Source organism: Labrus mixtus, chromosome 3 (genome assembly GCF_963584025.1).
Source record: "Labrus mixtus chromosome 3, fLabMix1.1, whole genome shotgun sequence".
NCBI lineage: Eukaryota > Metazoa > Chordata > Actinopteri > Labriformes > Labridae > Labrus > Labrus mixtus.
The window spans coordinates 17866435-17880314 of record NC_083614.1 but is presented as its reverse complement, the minus strand read 5'-3'; the positions used below and the strand labels follow the sequence as shown (position 1 = coordinate 17880314).

General features: G+C 40.5%; 1 protein-coding gene across 1 annotated transcript; it reads right to left on the bottom strand.

Moving 5' to 3' along the window:
* Positions 1-640: 640 nt before the first annotated feature.
* Positions 641-13722, bottom strand: rnf11b (ring finger protein 11b). Its single transcript, XM_061033476.1, has 3 exons — positions 13154-13722; positions 4121-4290; positions 641-2934 (listed from the first exon to the last, which is right to left on the bottom strand). The coding sequence occupies exons 1-3, from the start codon at positions 13274-13276 to the stop codon at positions 2763-2765; spliced, it is 465 nt and encodes a 154-aa protein (XP_060889459.1). The 5' UTR covers positions 13277-13722; the 3' UTR covers positions 641-2762.
* Between the last annotated feature and the right edge of the window lie 158 nt (positions 13723-13880).

Genomic DNA, 13880 nt, shown 5'->3' with positions numbered 1-13880 from the left:
GGTGTTTGAGCGAGTAGTGTCATTTCACTGCAACTCACTGAATATTTATTACATATGAATGTGCTATTCAAATGCACTGCTCAGAGAGACAGTTCTGTGTAATCACCTGTACAAACTGCTTTAACCATGATTAACATTTAGTAGAAACATATCATTTTCAACATCTTAAAGAGTTCAATAAATCATTTTCTAGTCGAGAAAAAAAACGTGCAGTTACTCTTGATGATTCTGCCTTGCTGTTATTTATGCGGCCTTTTATTAGTCGTGTGACATGAAACCATGGTTACAAAAACTTCTTGTTTCCTCGGGAATGAAGGGATGTTTTCCAGTCACTGTATATTAGCCCTCCAGCCAGACAAAGGGTGTGAGCAGCAAGTATGGCATTAAACTTTGAGTCATTCTGTGGAAAAGTGAGAGGGGGAGGTTTTGAGAAAAACATCTCTACTCAAGTTGTGCAGCTGGACTCAACCCCCGTTTCCTGAGAACGATCAAGGCTGTTTGTTTATGCTGGTTCTTTACCACAGGACTGCTACAGGTTGCAATGGTGTAGGAAAGCACTGCTAACCAGCTGTGGTAATCCTACAGGTACAGTCTTCCCTCTTAAATGTGATGTGAAAGAAACCAAATCCAGAAACCAAAATACACTTACAATTTTATTAGTTGTGTGATAATGTAGCTGAACATTTTTCTTGACACCTTTTGTATTCTTCTCAACATGACATGTACAATGAAGGCTCAGCAGCAGCAGCAGCAGCATTGGCAGTCGAAACAGTTTTTTTTTTGTACAATCTCCCTCCTTGATTCTTGCAATTAACTGGTTTCTCTGATTTTACCAACCGATTCAAACCCTTGTCGTGAGTAACCTAAGGCCATGAGGCTCCACCTTACTGATGGAGGAATAGAGAGAGTGAGGCAGATCAAAGTACTGTGCAAAGAATAAGGTGCTGACTGCCATCTCCACCATCTAATCTTTATGAAAACATACACACAAAAGGTTCAAACACATAAAAATATAACAAAAGTCACTTTTGCAATCTGCGTGCAGGCCGCATCATGCTCGCTCTTCAGGGGGAGATTATAGGATATATCACTTATATCACATAATTCAAAGTCTCAGGCAGAAGTTAGCAAGGAGAAGAAAAATATAACTAAACTATTGAAAATCTTTGTGCTTTTATAGTAAACTGGGTGACTTGGATACTCTTACAATGTTTCAAGAAGGTGGTTTGGATTGAGGCCTTAAATTCATGTGAACAAAAATAAATAGAGATGTACGGTTTCTAAACGTAGGACTCTGTCAGCTTTGTATAACAGCTGATTCTCACCACATCATTTAAATAAACGTCCTCAGTCACATTCACTGAAACAATACCTAGAACTAGACCTGCATCACCCACATCCGTGTGATGGCACCCTTCAGCACTCTGTGTGATCTAGAACATCAAATTCAAGATTAACTCATTGCTTTGATTTATGCCATAAAACTGTTATGAGCAATATTGCCACCCACTGAAAAAGTGTCTGTAATTACAAATAAGGGCAACGGTAAGGAGAAAGGTAAAGCAAAGCACATACTGTACGTCATTTTGACATAATTACTGAGTAATGGTCGACTGTTGTGACGAGTCTGATAAAAAGTGCAAATATCTCTGATTTGTATTACTGTTTCGACAGCTGGTCTAATTGTACTGTTCATCGATTAGCCTAAGATCTCACTGTGAACAAGTCAGCAGCTTGACAGCAACAGTCTAACAGCTATCCATCAGATTAGCGATCGTATTGTCTTTTGACACGTCTGTCTTGTGGGTAAACACTGTATCCACAGAGCCCTTATGCTGACTGACAGAACAAACACACAACAGATTTCACAAAGCCACAGGACAATCCATTAATCCAACTATCAATCTTATTTATCTCCTAAAAGATCTGTACAACTTGAGGCCTCGGTGCTGTGAACAAGCAACGTTTGTAGTTCCATCTCTGGCGGTCTTCATGTTGCATATCTTCATTGTGTAGCAATTTTTCAGCAGATATGACAGTGCAACAGGCATCTGTGTATAGCCCACCAAAGCATCTGGCAGACCTTCTGAAGGGGTTTCCACCGGGAAGTTGCTTGATGTTACAGAAATCAGGATTTAGCAGTCTATGTAGCCTTAGTAGACTGTGGTGGTAAGAAGTCCTTTCTTCTGTATTCTGTCCCTTGTTTCAATGATGGGGAGTAAAAAGTGTGCGACGGGGCACGCTTGTGTGTCTATATGCGTCTACAAAAGCAGACCTTAGAAAGGTTTCTTAACAATGTCAGTGAACCATCATCCATACCTCTTAACTTCCCTTTGCACTTTCCTCCCCAATGTCTCTGATCCAGCTTCTTCCTGCTCCTCCTCACCTCTAACACTGCTCATCTTTCCAATCCTGTTCAGAAGGCTAACTGAGGAATTTGTGAGGCACACACACACACACACACACACACACACACACACACACACACACACACACACACACACACACACACACACACACACACACACACACACACACACACACACACACACACACACACACACACACACACACACACACACACACACAGTACGTCCTAAAGCTTCCTCAATCCTTCCACTCACACTGTTTTAAATCACCACTTTACTAATCCAGGATACAGGTTAGCAAGACAGCATATGTGTGTACGTCCATTGTGCATGATGTACGTGTGTCTGTTCCACAGGCGTCTGTGGGGTTATGTGAGTGTGTATTTATGTTTGTCAGTTGGTCTCGTAAGAGGAGAGCAGCGCTGCGTCCACAGGCTCCATGCAGGAGGGGCAGGTGAAGGATCTCATCAGCCAGTCGTCTATACAGTCCATATGGTAGATGTGCATGCAAGGCAGGAATCGGATGGGGTCTCCATACACAAAGTCCATCATACAGATGACACACCTGTAAAGGTAAAAATAGACATTCATTTTCATCCCATCAATTCAACAACACTGCATAAAAAAAATTAAAAAAAAACCCCAAAGAAAATAACCGAAGCATTCAATTTAGTACCAAGTATTAATCAATCAAGTACAAAAATTATTATTACTATTATTTTTGTAGTCTCACTTATTTGACACTTCATTTTATTACTTTTTTTTTTTTTTGTCGGTGCATGGTTATTTTTAAAATATGAAAAAGAGACGATGAACATTTCAGAAGAATAAAAACAATGTGTCAGTTTTTTTGGGGGCATTTATTTCTTTATTGGATAGTAGAGCTGATGAGAGACAGCAAATGTTGGGATGAGAGAGAGAGAGTGGGGGATGACATGTTGCAAAGGGCCGAGGGTGGATTTCAACCCACAGCCGCTGCGGCGAGGACCAAAGCCTCTGTACATGGAGCGCGCAACATAACCGCTAGGCTATCAGTGCTCCACAATGGGTCAGTTTAAATCTGAAACTGTAGTTAAATTATAGCTTAAGCACAACTACCAGCCCCCAGCTTCCTATCCCTATCTTCTTTTTTCTCTATTCCCCATTCATGAATATATTTAGAATTGTTCCTCTTATTTAACACAACATATGCGCTCAACCCTTAATCATGACCTATTGTTTTTTTTTAAAATTAATTTCAGTCTTTAATATAAAGGTACCTCATGTTGATCACTCACTCACTTAAAGCTATATAATTGTTATTATTTTTTGTACTGTCTTCTTTTGTCTTTTTCCTTTTTGCTGTTGTCTTATCAGCTTTGATCGTTGGTCATTATCTCCCTCCTTTACCCTCTAACAGTTTATCACTCTTGTAAAGCACTCCCAATTAAATCTAAAATATCAGAACAAAAATAAGCAAAAAAGATAAACAAAAGTTATATCCACTAATTACATTGTAATACAAATGTTTTTATATTATTAAAGTTATATAGTTATAGAGCTGTTTTGTGCTTGCATCCTCTGAATACTTACACTAAGTAAAGCACACAATAGAAAAAAAAATAACATTAAAATAAACTATTCAAAGCATTTTTCAAAGACATACAAACTCTGTGCTAAAACACAGATGAGCTCAGAACACTACCCTGCTCCTCTAAAAACAAAACTAAATCTTAGACTGCTGAGTACGACTACCCAGGGATTCTACTCACTCTCTGATCTTCTTCTCAGAGCCGTCTCGCCCTGGGTCGTACACCCCCTTAGGGAGGTGCTGGATGAGTCCGATCCTCTGGGCGATGCGTATCTGCTCTTCCTCCGTCAGCTGGGTGGCCAGCCGGGCTTGGCTGGGTGTAGGATGGTAGACAGGTACATGAATCTGTTCCTGCACAAAGAGAGAGAGAGAGGAGCACAAATGAATACATTTTCATGCATGTGGAATCATGAAATCGCTATCTAGGTGAAAGCAGATGCAAGATGGGTTTCTGAGAAATAGAATAAAATACATTAAGATACCACGAATGCTTACCACAACCAGCAATGCCGTATTGGTAAACATCAGAGTCCACAAACAATGTTAGTCAAGTAACACCTCTGTGCTAACTACAATGTGTCTGTCTGGTCTGTTGCAGGAAATATTCTGAGAGTAAATTTCAAACAAGAAAGCACTGTTGTTTCCTGCCTGAAAATTCACCACCCCAATTTTACTGAGAAGTCATTTTCAAAAGCAGAAGACGTTGTTCTTTTTTTTTTTTAATTCACTTTCGGTTGAAGTCCAGCAGGGTCTAACAGATAAACATCAAGCTTACGAAACATTTGTGATTATGGCACAACACTTAAGACAAGATTGTAGAATAGAATAGAATAGAATAGAATAGAATTACTTTATTGATCCCAAAATGGGAAATTGTGGCGTTACAGCAGCAGGTTATCCAACACACAATGAGTAAAAAAACACAATGTTAGCAAATCTAAGCACAATATAATATTAAATACAAAGTAAATAAGTACTAAAAATATCAAAACTAAGAATGTGAATATATACAACCAGGATTTAACTAAGTATTACTAGTCTTAAATAGGAAGATTAAATATGTAATTGTATTGATGCAGAGAGATGTGAGAATGCCATCCTTTGTAACATTGAAATCCCCCCCCCCATTCTCACTTTTCTTTGTTCAGCACACAATGAAAGTATTCAGATGACTAAGAGTTTCACAGTCATTCACACACGCTTTGTTTATAAATGTTATTATCTCTATCAGGATATAAAAACATACCCTTATTGCCAATAACTGATGGAATCAATGACTCACATTCTGGTTCATTCAAGGTAAATTATGACATGATTGCAGAGAGAATGCAGACAGTAGGTGGTAGTGTTTCCCAGCACCTCGTTCTAACAGTTGTTGCAGCACACAGCAACTACACAGACACTTCTACCTGACATGCAGGTTACCTAAACAGTAAAAACAAGGAATGGTTGATGGGTGTCAGGGATGGAGGGTTTCTTTTCTTTATTGGATAGGACAGCTGAAGAGAAACAGGAAATGCTGAGAAGAGAGAGTAGGGAATGACTTGCAGCAAAGGGCCAAGATTATTTTTATGCACCACTACCACTTTATCATTTAGTACTTCTTGCACATTGCTCTGTATATATATATTTATTTCCCATTTGCATACAGTTCTGTTTACATCTGTTTACTACTGTATTATTTCAGTATTGTGTATTATATCTATTTTGTATTTTAACTTTTGTATTTAAATTGACACTTTATATTTTTTGTTTACATTTTTAGTCTACCTGCACTGTCGTTAAAATGTACCACTCTGTGTGCCTTTGAATTGCCCCCCGGGGACAAATAAAGTTTTTTGAATTGAATTGAATTGCCGCTGTGATGAGGATTATAGCCTCTGTACAATGGGGCATGTGGCATAAACGCTTAGCCATCCCACTCCCCCAAATAAAAATAAAAAAGTTGTTTTATTTCCAGGTTTACTTACACAGTAGTAAACAATTCTGAAAGGTACAAATATTCTGAAAGGTCTTGGGGTGGCAGTAGCTGTGTGTGTGTGTGTGTGTGTGTGTGTGTATGTGTTGGTTGTGGTGCACTGTGCAGTAGTCAGCAGTGTAATTTGTTGTCATTTCTCTCAACTTACATGCATTGCATGTCAACTGGGCTGTGACAACTGCTAATTACATGACCTTGGGTTGACCTCAACGACAAGCAGGTGAGGTTGAAATGGGAACTTAAGTCAAAATTCAGGCCGCTGTTTCCCCTCTGGTAATCATGGGGCAGGCTGCTTTGTGAGATACTCAGCAGCTGCTACTGTGAACCTGCCAGGCCCAGGAAGGGGAGGGTTACAGACAACAAAGAACAAGAGCAGATGTACAGAGTTAAAGTGACGGAAATTATGCTAAGAGTGGGGAGTTAACTCTTCAATTACCTATAACTAATTCAACAAAAATAAAAGTACGTACAATTACAAATAGTTTGGATAACAAAACCTACAACCCATATTTACAAACATTGTGTGACAATGTCAGAAATGTGTTACAATCATCGTGTCTGCATTTTTTGGCATATACGTATACACACTAATTTCCAATACTGATATCATTAACATGGACTCTGCTATTTAGCTGACAGGAGTGTCAGTATGGTAAAGCACTTCTACAGTGTTTACATGTCCTTTATATTATTCTCAAAACACCCATTACAGCATACATTGGGCTAACAGTTTTGAACACAGCAGCAATACAGCTATGTTAAGTCTTCATAAGTCTCATAAAGCAAAACCTGCTTATGCTGACCTCAATTCTACAAACATCGTACTTTGTTCTTGAAGAACGAGGAAATCAGTAACAACTACTTTTCATAGTTGAGGTCACCATTTGATTCTAAGAAGACCAAATTTGTTAGATCTTCCCTTAAATCTGAATGTGAAAGAGTAACCTGTAGCATGTGTTTGTATTTTGGGAATCTTACTTCCTTATTCCCACCACAGCTGTGATGTAATGCTTGGAACATTTTTTTTCCTGAGCTGGCAGACTATAAGAGAATGATAACTAGTTCAAACCGCAGCTCCTGGCTGTGTCGCTATGATGCCCACATACCAGAGCTATTGTGTATAGAGGGGAAAGAGGCAGCAGACAGGCCACATGATGACATGGCAAAAATCCTGCTTTGAACACCTAGTCTGAGAGCAGCTTAGTGGTACTATTCTACAACTAGATTTTTTTTTTTTTTTTTTTTTGAAACCTCAGTGTTCACAGGAAATGTGTACATGTCATAGCTATATTTTCTGGGGAAAAGCTGCACTCAAAAGAAAGTCAGACCAGAAACATAAAGTGATCACAGTCTCAGAAAATGAAGCCCTCAGCAGCATGTATTTAACAGACAACAATGGGAGGAGAAGGATGGACATGAGCATCACAGGATGTGCTTGTTGATGTGATAACAGTCAGACAGTTAACAATAGAACAGTTAACACTACTGTTTGTGTCACATTACTTCATCAGCTTGTTAAGCAGGAAGTTAGGGCGCTGATACAGTCTAAGAGTATTAACCCGAGTAATCACACCTAACACATTATGAAGCTTATCTGCAGATGAATCAAACGGAACAAAGTTTAGTTATGAAAACGATCCATTATTACTCATTTATAAATTTTAACAATTGCCATAAGGTTAAGATGACACCGCAGCATTAGCAAATGAAGCAAGTATTGCACAGTCTGCCATATTAATGTTAGTTATGACACTCAGTAGTGACAACACTCTTTTGTGTGATGTGGCCGCCAACTGTTTTAGTATGAAGAGTTGGGGGAGATGAAAGAATTATTGAGTCTTGATACTTACGAAAGAGCAACCTCTCTGTCGAAGTGTGTCAGCCAAAGACCACAGAACTAAACAATGGCTTGTTTGTCAGCACCACCTCCTCCAACCCCAGAACATTTCTGTTACCATATTAGGGCAAAAAATTGTTAATCTGGCTCCCTGAGGGGGTGTATCACTGCTTTCCGGACTAAAAGCAAGCCTCTTATCGATTGACCAACCTTGTCATACCTGCTGTACTGTGATAGTGTGAACGTATCTACCAACACATTGCTGTCATCACACAACACCAAAGGAAAGCCCCATCATTTTTTTTATCTATTTTTTTTGTTTGGGGGGGGGGTTACATTATATAGAAGTATACAAAATAAAAGAAAAAGTGTTAGTTTTAAAATGTTGAAGAGTAGTTGCAGTCATCTTTTTGGAGTGGGGAGTCACCATATTTGAATGAGAAAGATAGGGTTTTGCAAAATAAAAAGTCGGCAGGGTATGGCCTAGGCTAATTTGTTATCTTGCATTTGAGAGTTCGACATTGTTTCCAGCAGACCCTCATTTTATTTGGGGTACAGGCAGGCCAGAGATGTTCCTCTGTTTGCCTGAAAAAGATAGAAAAGCTTGTGGAAATGACACACATCGTTCACATACCTCTGGTTGGAGCGGGAGAAACTGAGGGAAATACTAAAACATGCTCTTGTGAATGCAATATCATTGTTACCAATTGATATTTAATAAATAAATGATACATTCATACAGATTCAACATCTGGAATTTTGAATTAAAGCTCAGCATTTGCATTGAAGTGAATTTGAAGCCTCCTTTACATGCCCTCTCTTGTGTCTCTTCCAGGTGTGACAGCTAAATATAAAACAACTTGCAGGTTTCTTTGGAGCTCAGCTGAACCAAACTGCTGACTGCAATGCAAGCCCTCTCATCTTGACAGCAATGCAGTTGTAGGAAAGACTCAAACAGACTTTCCTCTGTTGTGTTTTCGTGTGTGTGTGTGTGTGTGTGTGTGTGTGTGTGTGTGTGTGTGTGTGTGTGTTTGTGGGTCCACTAGAGTCAATAGTGGGCACATTCTGCTCTACTAAAGCATCTGAAAGGAGATTTATCCTTGTTTTTGACATGTGCAGCATGACATATTTTAGATCCTGTTTTACCCTCTAGGCCTCATGTTCACACGAGAGAAAGAAACCGGGGAAAAGTATTTAAAGTGTATCAAGACAGAGTTCAGCTTCATGCAAACACTGTCAGACACAGTGAATCTTCTAAAGCCTGCAGGCTGTTCCAGCCAGTTAAGTTTGGCTGCAAAGCTAGCTGACAGCAGCATAAAGGCCTTGGTGCAAAAACTGAATGTGATTAATAAAAACTCCTGCCACTGCTCCGATCTGAGGCTTACGAGGAGAGACAGGCAAAGCTATTCACTCCTTTAAGGTAGATGGTCTGCGATGACATATGTTTGGCTCCACCCACATAAATACAGCTGTCATCACAGTCATCCCTCAGTTCGATAGCTGCTCTTCACTTGTTCTTCTCCATGACTTTGCCAGCCACAGAGAGGCCATCAGAATCAGGGACAGAGGCTGATGGCGTACCCTTTCCAAAACAGGTGATATCATCTCCACTGAGAAAAGGCATACAGAAATGGGTGCACTAGTTCATTCAAACCCAGAGGTACATTGTGGTCTGTTATGAAAAAAACAAACACATCTTGTTCATCCTGGAGGCAAAGAGGTCCACCTCTGCCCTGCCAAAGCGATTCCATATCTGAGCCACTACCAACGGATGCAACCTCCACTCTCTGAGAAGTGGTCCTTCCCGGGAGAGAAGGTCTGCTCCCAGGTTTAGGACGTTCTGGAACGTGAGTGGCTCTGAGAGACAAAAAAAAAAAAACACTGCAACAGAGAGTGAGACAGTTTTAAGAGTGGAAGTGACCGTGTCCCTCCCTGCTTGTTTAGGTAGGAGAGACCACCGTCCTAATCAGAACATTCTTGCCTGTCAATGCTGGACGAAAACACTTCAGAGCCAAGTAGGTCGCTCCAGATAGTTTATGTGAAACCTGCTTTGTACAAAGGTCCAGAACCCGTTGACTGCTGCACCATCACACAACACACCTTCTCTATTTGGGACCCCTGACTCAGCAAGCCATGCACCCTCCAAGGGAGAAGAGTTAACATGCAATACAGAGTTTTCATCAGCCTCCTCTGGAGGTGACGTGAAAGCGACACGACAGGCACAACAGGGATCATAGATGCCATCATGCCCAAAAGCTGTATTATCACACGGGAATGCAGTTTGCGCCCCAACTGAAATTGAGCGAGGCAGCAGTGAAACGTGGCCACTCAGCCCTCTTCCAAATGGTCTACCTGCTAAAGGCGAGTTTAAAATTATGTCTTGCTCTTCCTAAGTCCAAGAAGATTCACCCATCTGTTCCTGCAGGGAGCTTTGGAAGCCTGTTGGTGGGGGTCGCCATGATGGAAAGGCAGTCTAATTCTAACTTTCAGTCAGCCTATCGACAGGCTAAGAGCTGGAGCTGAGGAAGGTCATAAGCCTCCTGACAAACAGCTACACCACGCCCGCTCCGGCTCGTCAATCAGGTCAGCCACGGCCCTATTGTGAATAACTCTTGTCCTTCATAATATCAAAACGGATGAGTTATCTGACCCCCCCCCCCCCAAACATTCTGTGCTTCTGCAGCCAGCCTCAAGCGGACACTTGACAAACTGCAGGATTTTGCACTTCAGCTTTGGCTTCATTTTTTAACAGCGGAAGGTTGCGGCTTAGTGATATCCCATACTATATGTATAGTACTGAGTGAATCGACTGAAGGGGAGAAAGCGCCATACCATGGGCCAAATGCCCACACAGCCAAACATAAAATCTCTCCCCCTCAAATGCAAACATACAGGGGCACCTTATCTCTCGCAGCCCCATCACAGGGATGACTCAGCACTCGTCTCTCCAGCTGCTTTCAAAATCACCACAACCGACACACCAAAACAGTTTTTTGTGCAACACAAACACTATCATGGACACACACTAACAACCACAGCCCAGCTTGTTAGATGACCCAACAGATTCTGACCAAATACATTTTCTCTCGGGGCTTCATCCACTTAGCTTTGTTTTTCATCAACTCTGCATGTGTTTGATGTTGTCTATCTGACTTATGTCTAGTCAAAACATGTTCAAATGTTTACACAGTGTCATTCTACACTCAATGTTGAATGCTCATTTGTGTTTTGGCCTGTGGTCCATGCTCCTAGATAACCTGTTGTTTACATGATTTACAATTTATTAAGGAAATGATTGTTGTTGTTTGTTTATTTGACAACTGAAACCAGACATTTTCATTGTTTGGATCTGAATCATGCTTTCCTGGATATCCTTTTTTTTTTTTTTAATTTCACACAGCCAGACAGCTTGTGGTCTTTGCTTTGAATAATACTGTTGAGAATGAGATTCCACGCATAATTCTCTTTTTTTTTCATCTTGGCTAACAATTCTTAGCTTCTCCAGTAACCAGGAACACTGGCATTGGCACCTAGACCCATAATCAACATACGTTTACTTCCAAACTCAATGGTGTAGCCTTTATCCTTCTAACACACACAGTACTTCCAAAGCTTGTTAAGCCAATCTGAAAGCACACAAAAAAAAATGTGTGCTTGGTTCTCAGGCTGGGTTCAGATGGTGAAGGTGCTGATTACTGTGGTCACCAGGGATTAAAGAGCTGGCAGGCCTGAAAGAGCCCTTTATAAAGGAGCTTTTAACTAGTTAGTTTACCCTCTTGTCAAACTCGGACAGTATAAACAAACTGCACAGAGACTCTCTCAACACAACTCAAAGCGTTAGTCAGAACTTTTCAGAAGAAAGCAGTTATTGTGTTGTTTATTACACTATCACTCCTCTATGATATCAGAACTTGCTGCTTTGGCCTAATTACACACTGCTGCATGCCAGATGTGACATACTTGTAGCAAACGGGGAATTGAACGCATAACAGCAACTCCTGAATCCGTACAGATTTGATCTTTTACCGACGTTGATGAATGTCTCCAGTGACATGACATTGATGATAAAAGACTAAGATCATTCGGAAGAAATTTGAAATTGTCTTTGGGACGTTACCAGGAAGTTTTCAGTGTGCGTCGAATTATTTACTTTGCCTCTTGTGTATCAGAGTTTTATTTTATTACCTTCTTTAATGTTTGTCACTCTTTGTGAGAGCGGTGGTTACCTCTTTGATTTGAATGTTTTATTTTAGATGAAAGGCACAAACTGATACACTAACTTAGTTAGTAGTAATGCTTTAATTTAAACAGTTTCAAGGGTAATCGTTGGCCATTGCAATACAATGTCAGAATTGGTTTTCACCTGATGTCCACATCCAATTCGTTAATGTATAAAAAAATATGATTTTTTAAAAATGACAGAGACAGTGGGGTAATTTCACCTCTTATCTTTTCAACGCTGCCATAGACACTCAAGATCACAAGAAAGGATTGGACTGGATTACAGTATCTCGTATTGAAACACAGATTTAAGTGTCTTTGTATAATAAGAGTGTTAATGCGTTGCTGACCTATTTTCTCCTTTATTTCCCATGCTTTAAAAACACTTATCTTAAATCTACAGATAAGGCCTGACTTAAGTCAGTAACATGCACTCTTTGTGCCAAGGCCTTACATAAAGCTTGCCAGGCAGCTGCTTGTTGACATAAAAAACAAGAAATGGCAACATAATGAATCATGTTTTACAGATCACGTTGTGGCTGATTTGATCTGTTCAAGGAAATAAGGACACAAGGCGACAAAGTTGCTGCTCTAGACGGGGTCAGTTTAAGGGGCAGCTGTTTAAAGATTTGATGACAGTTAGGTGTTTTGTCAACAGCAACAAAAAAAATTCCTACTCAAATGGAGAACTGGAGTTTTTTTCAAGTTCAAGAAATTAAAGTGTAGGCTATGTTGTTAATGTGACTTTAATAGGTGTCTTAGTTCATCTGCGTGTATTAGGGACAAAATCCCCTTACAGTACAGTTCGTTTGAATGAAGAATATATGAAGTATATATGAAGAATATATGAAGTATAAATGGAGAGGGGACCTTCAAACATAACAACAAAGCGGATTAGTGTTAGGCATGACGGGACGAGGTCAGTGGGCCTGGCGTAGTGTTACATGTATGAACAGCTGATCCTGCCCACATATTGTTTGTCTGACATAAATGTCAAAGTGAATAAACTACCTCTAATTATGAAATGCACTATAAAAAAAAAAATTACACCAGAGCTTTCGCATATTAAATGACATCTTCTGAATCATCATCTGAGTCGGACATTTAACGAATCCTGAAATGAATAAACAGAAATGTTAACTATCCAGGTGTGGCTCTGATATGTTGGTCTAAGTTACCTGATAGGGGGGCGGTGGCTCCTGGTCGGCATCAGTACCGTCTCCGTAGCTGGCCCGGTCCGACTGAGAGTCATGTAGCAAAGAAATATCATCCGAGGTCGGAGATTTCAGACAGTTTCCCATCTCCTTCCTCGTCCGTCAAACTGTCCCCTCTTTCTCGGTTGTAGATTTACTAACCTAAAAGGTTTGGCAGCAGGGTGTCACACGCAACTTTCACATATAACGTCAGTGGATGAGAAAGTGTCGAGAAGGCGTTTTCCATAAACAGCTGATGAGTCTCCTCTCCCAGACGACGGGAGGGCTGCACAGCTCAACAACAACACATCCCTCAGCTAGCAGCTAGCCACACAAAGAGCTAGTCTGCTAACACTAGGTAGCACTCGCAGGGAAACATGAACTCGGTTGACACCAAAATATGACAAGTAAAAAAAAAATCACAGGCGTTTACACCGCAGAGGTTGAAAAGCGAAGTAAATGTTGATCCCCCGCATTCATCGAGGAAATTCTCACGGCTGTTTGTTTGACTGGCTCCTCGCAGACAGTCAGGGACTTTCCACAAGGTGGTGATGTGGTGGAGACGCGAAGCCCCGCCCCTCCAGAGAGAGAGGGCCAATGAGCACTCACTTACATGCAGGAAGCTTTTAGGTAAAGCCAATCAGAATCTTGATCGCGTTACCCTTTACTCAAAACGTAAACACACGGTCAAAATCGAGATAATAGTCTTTGT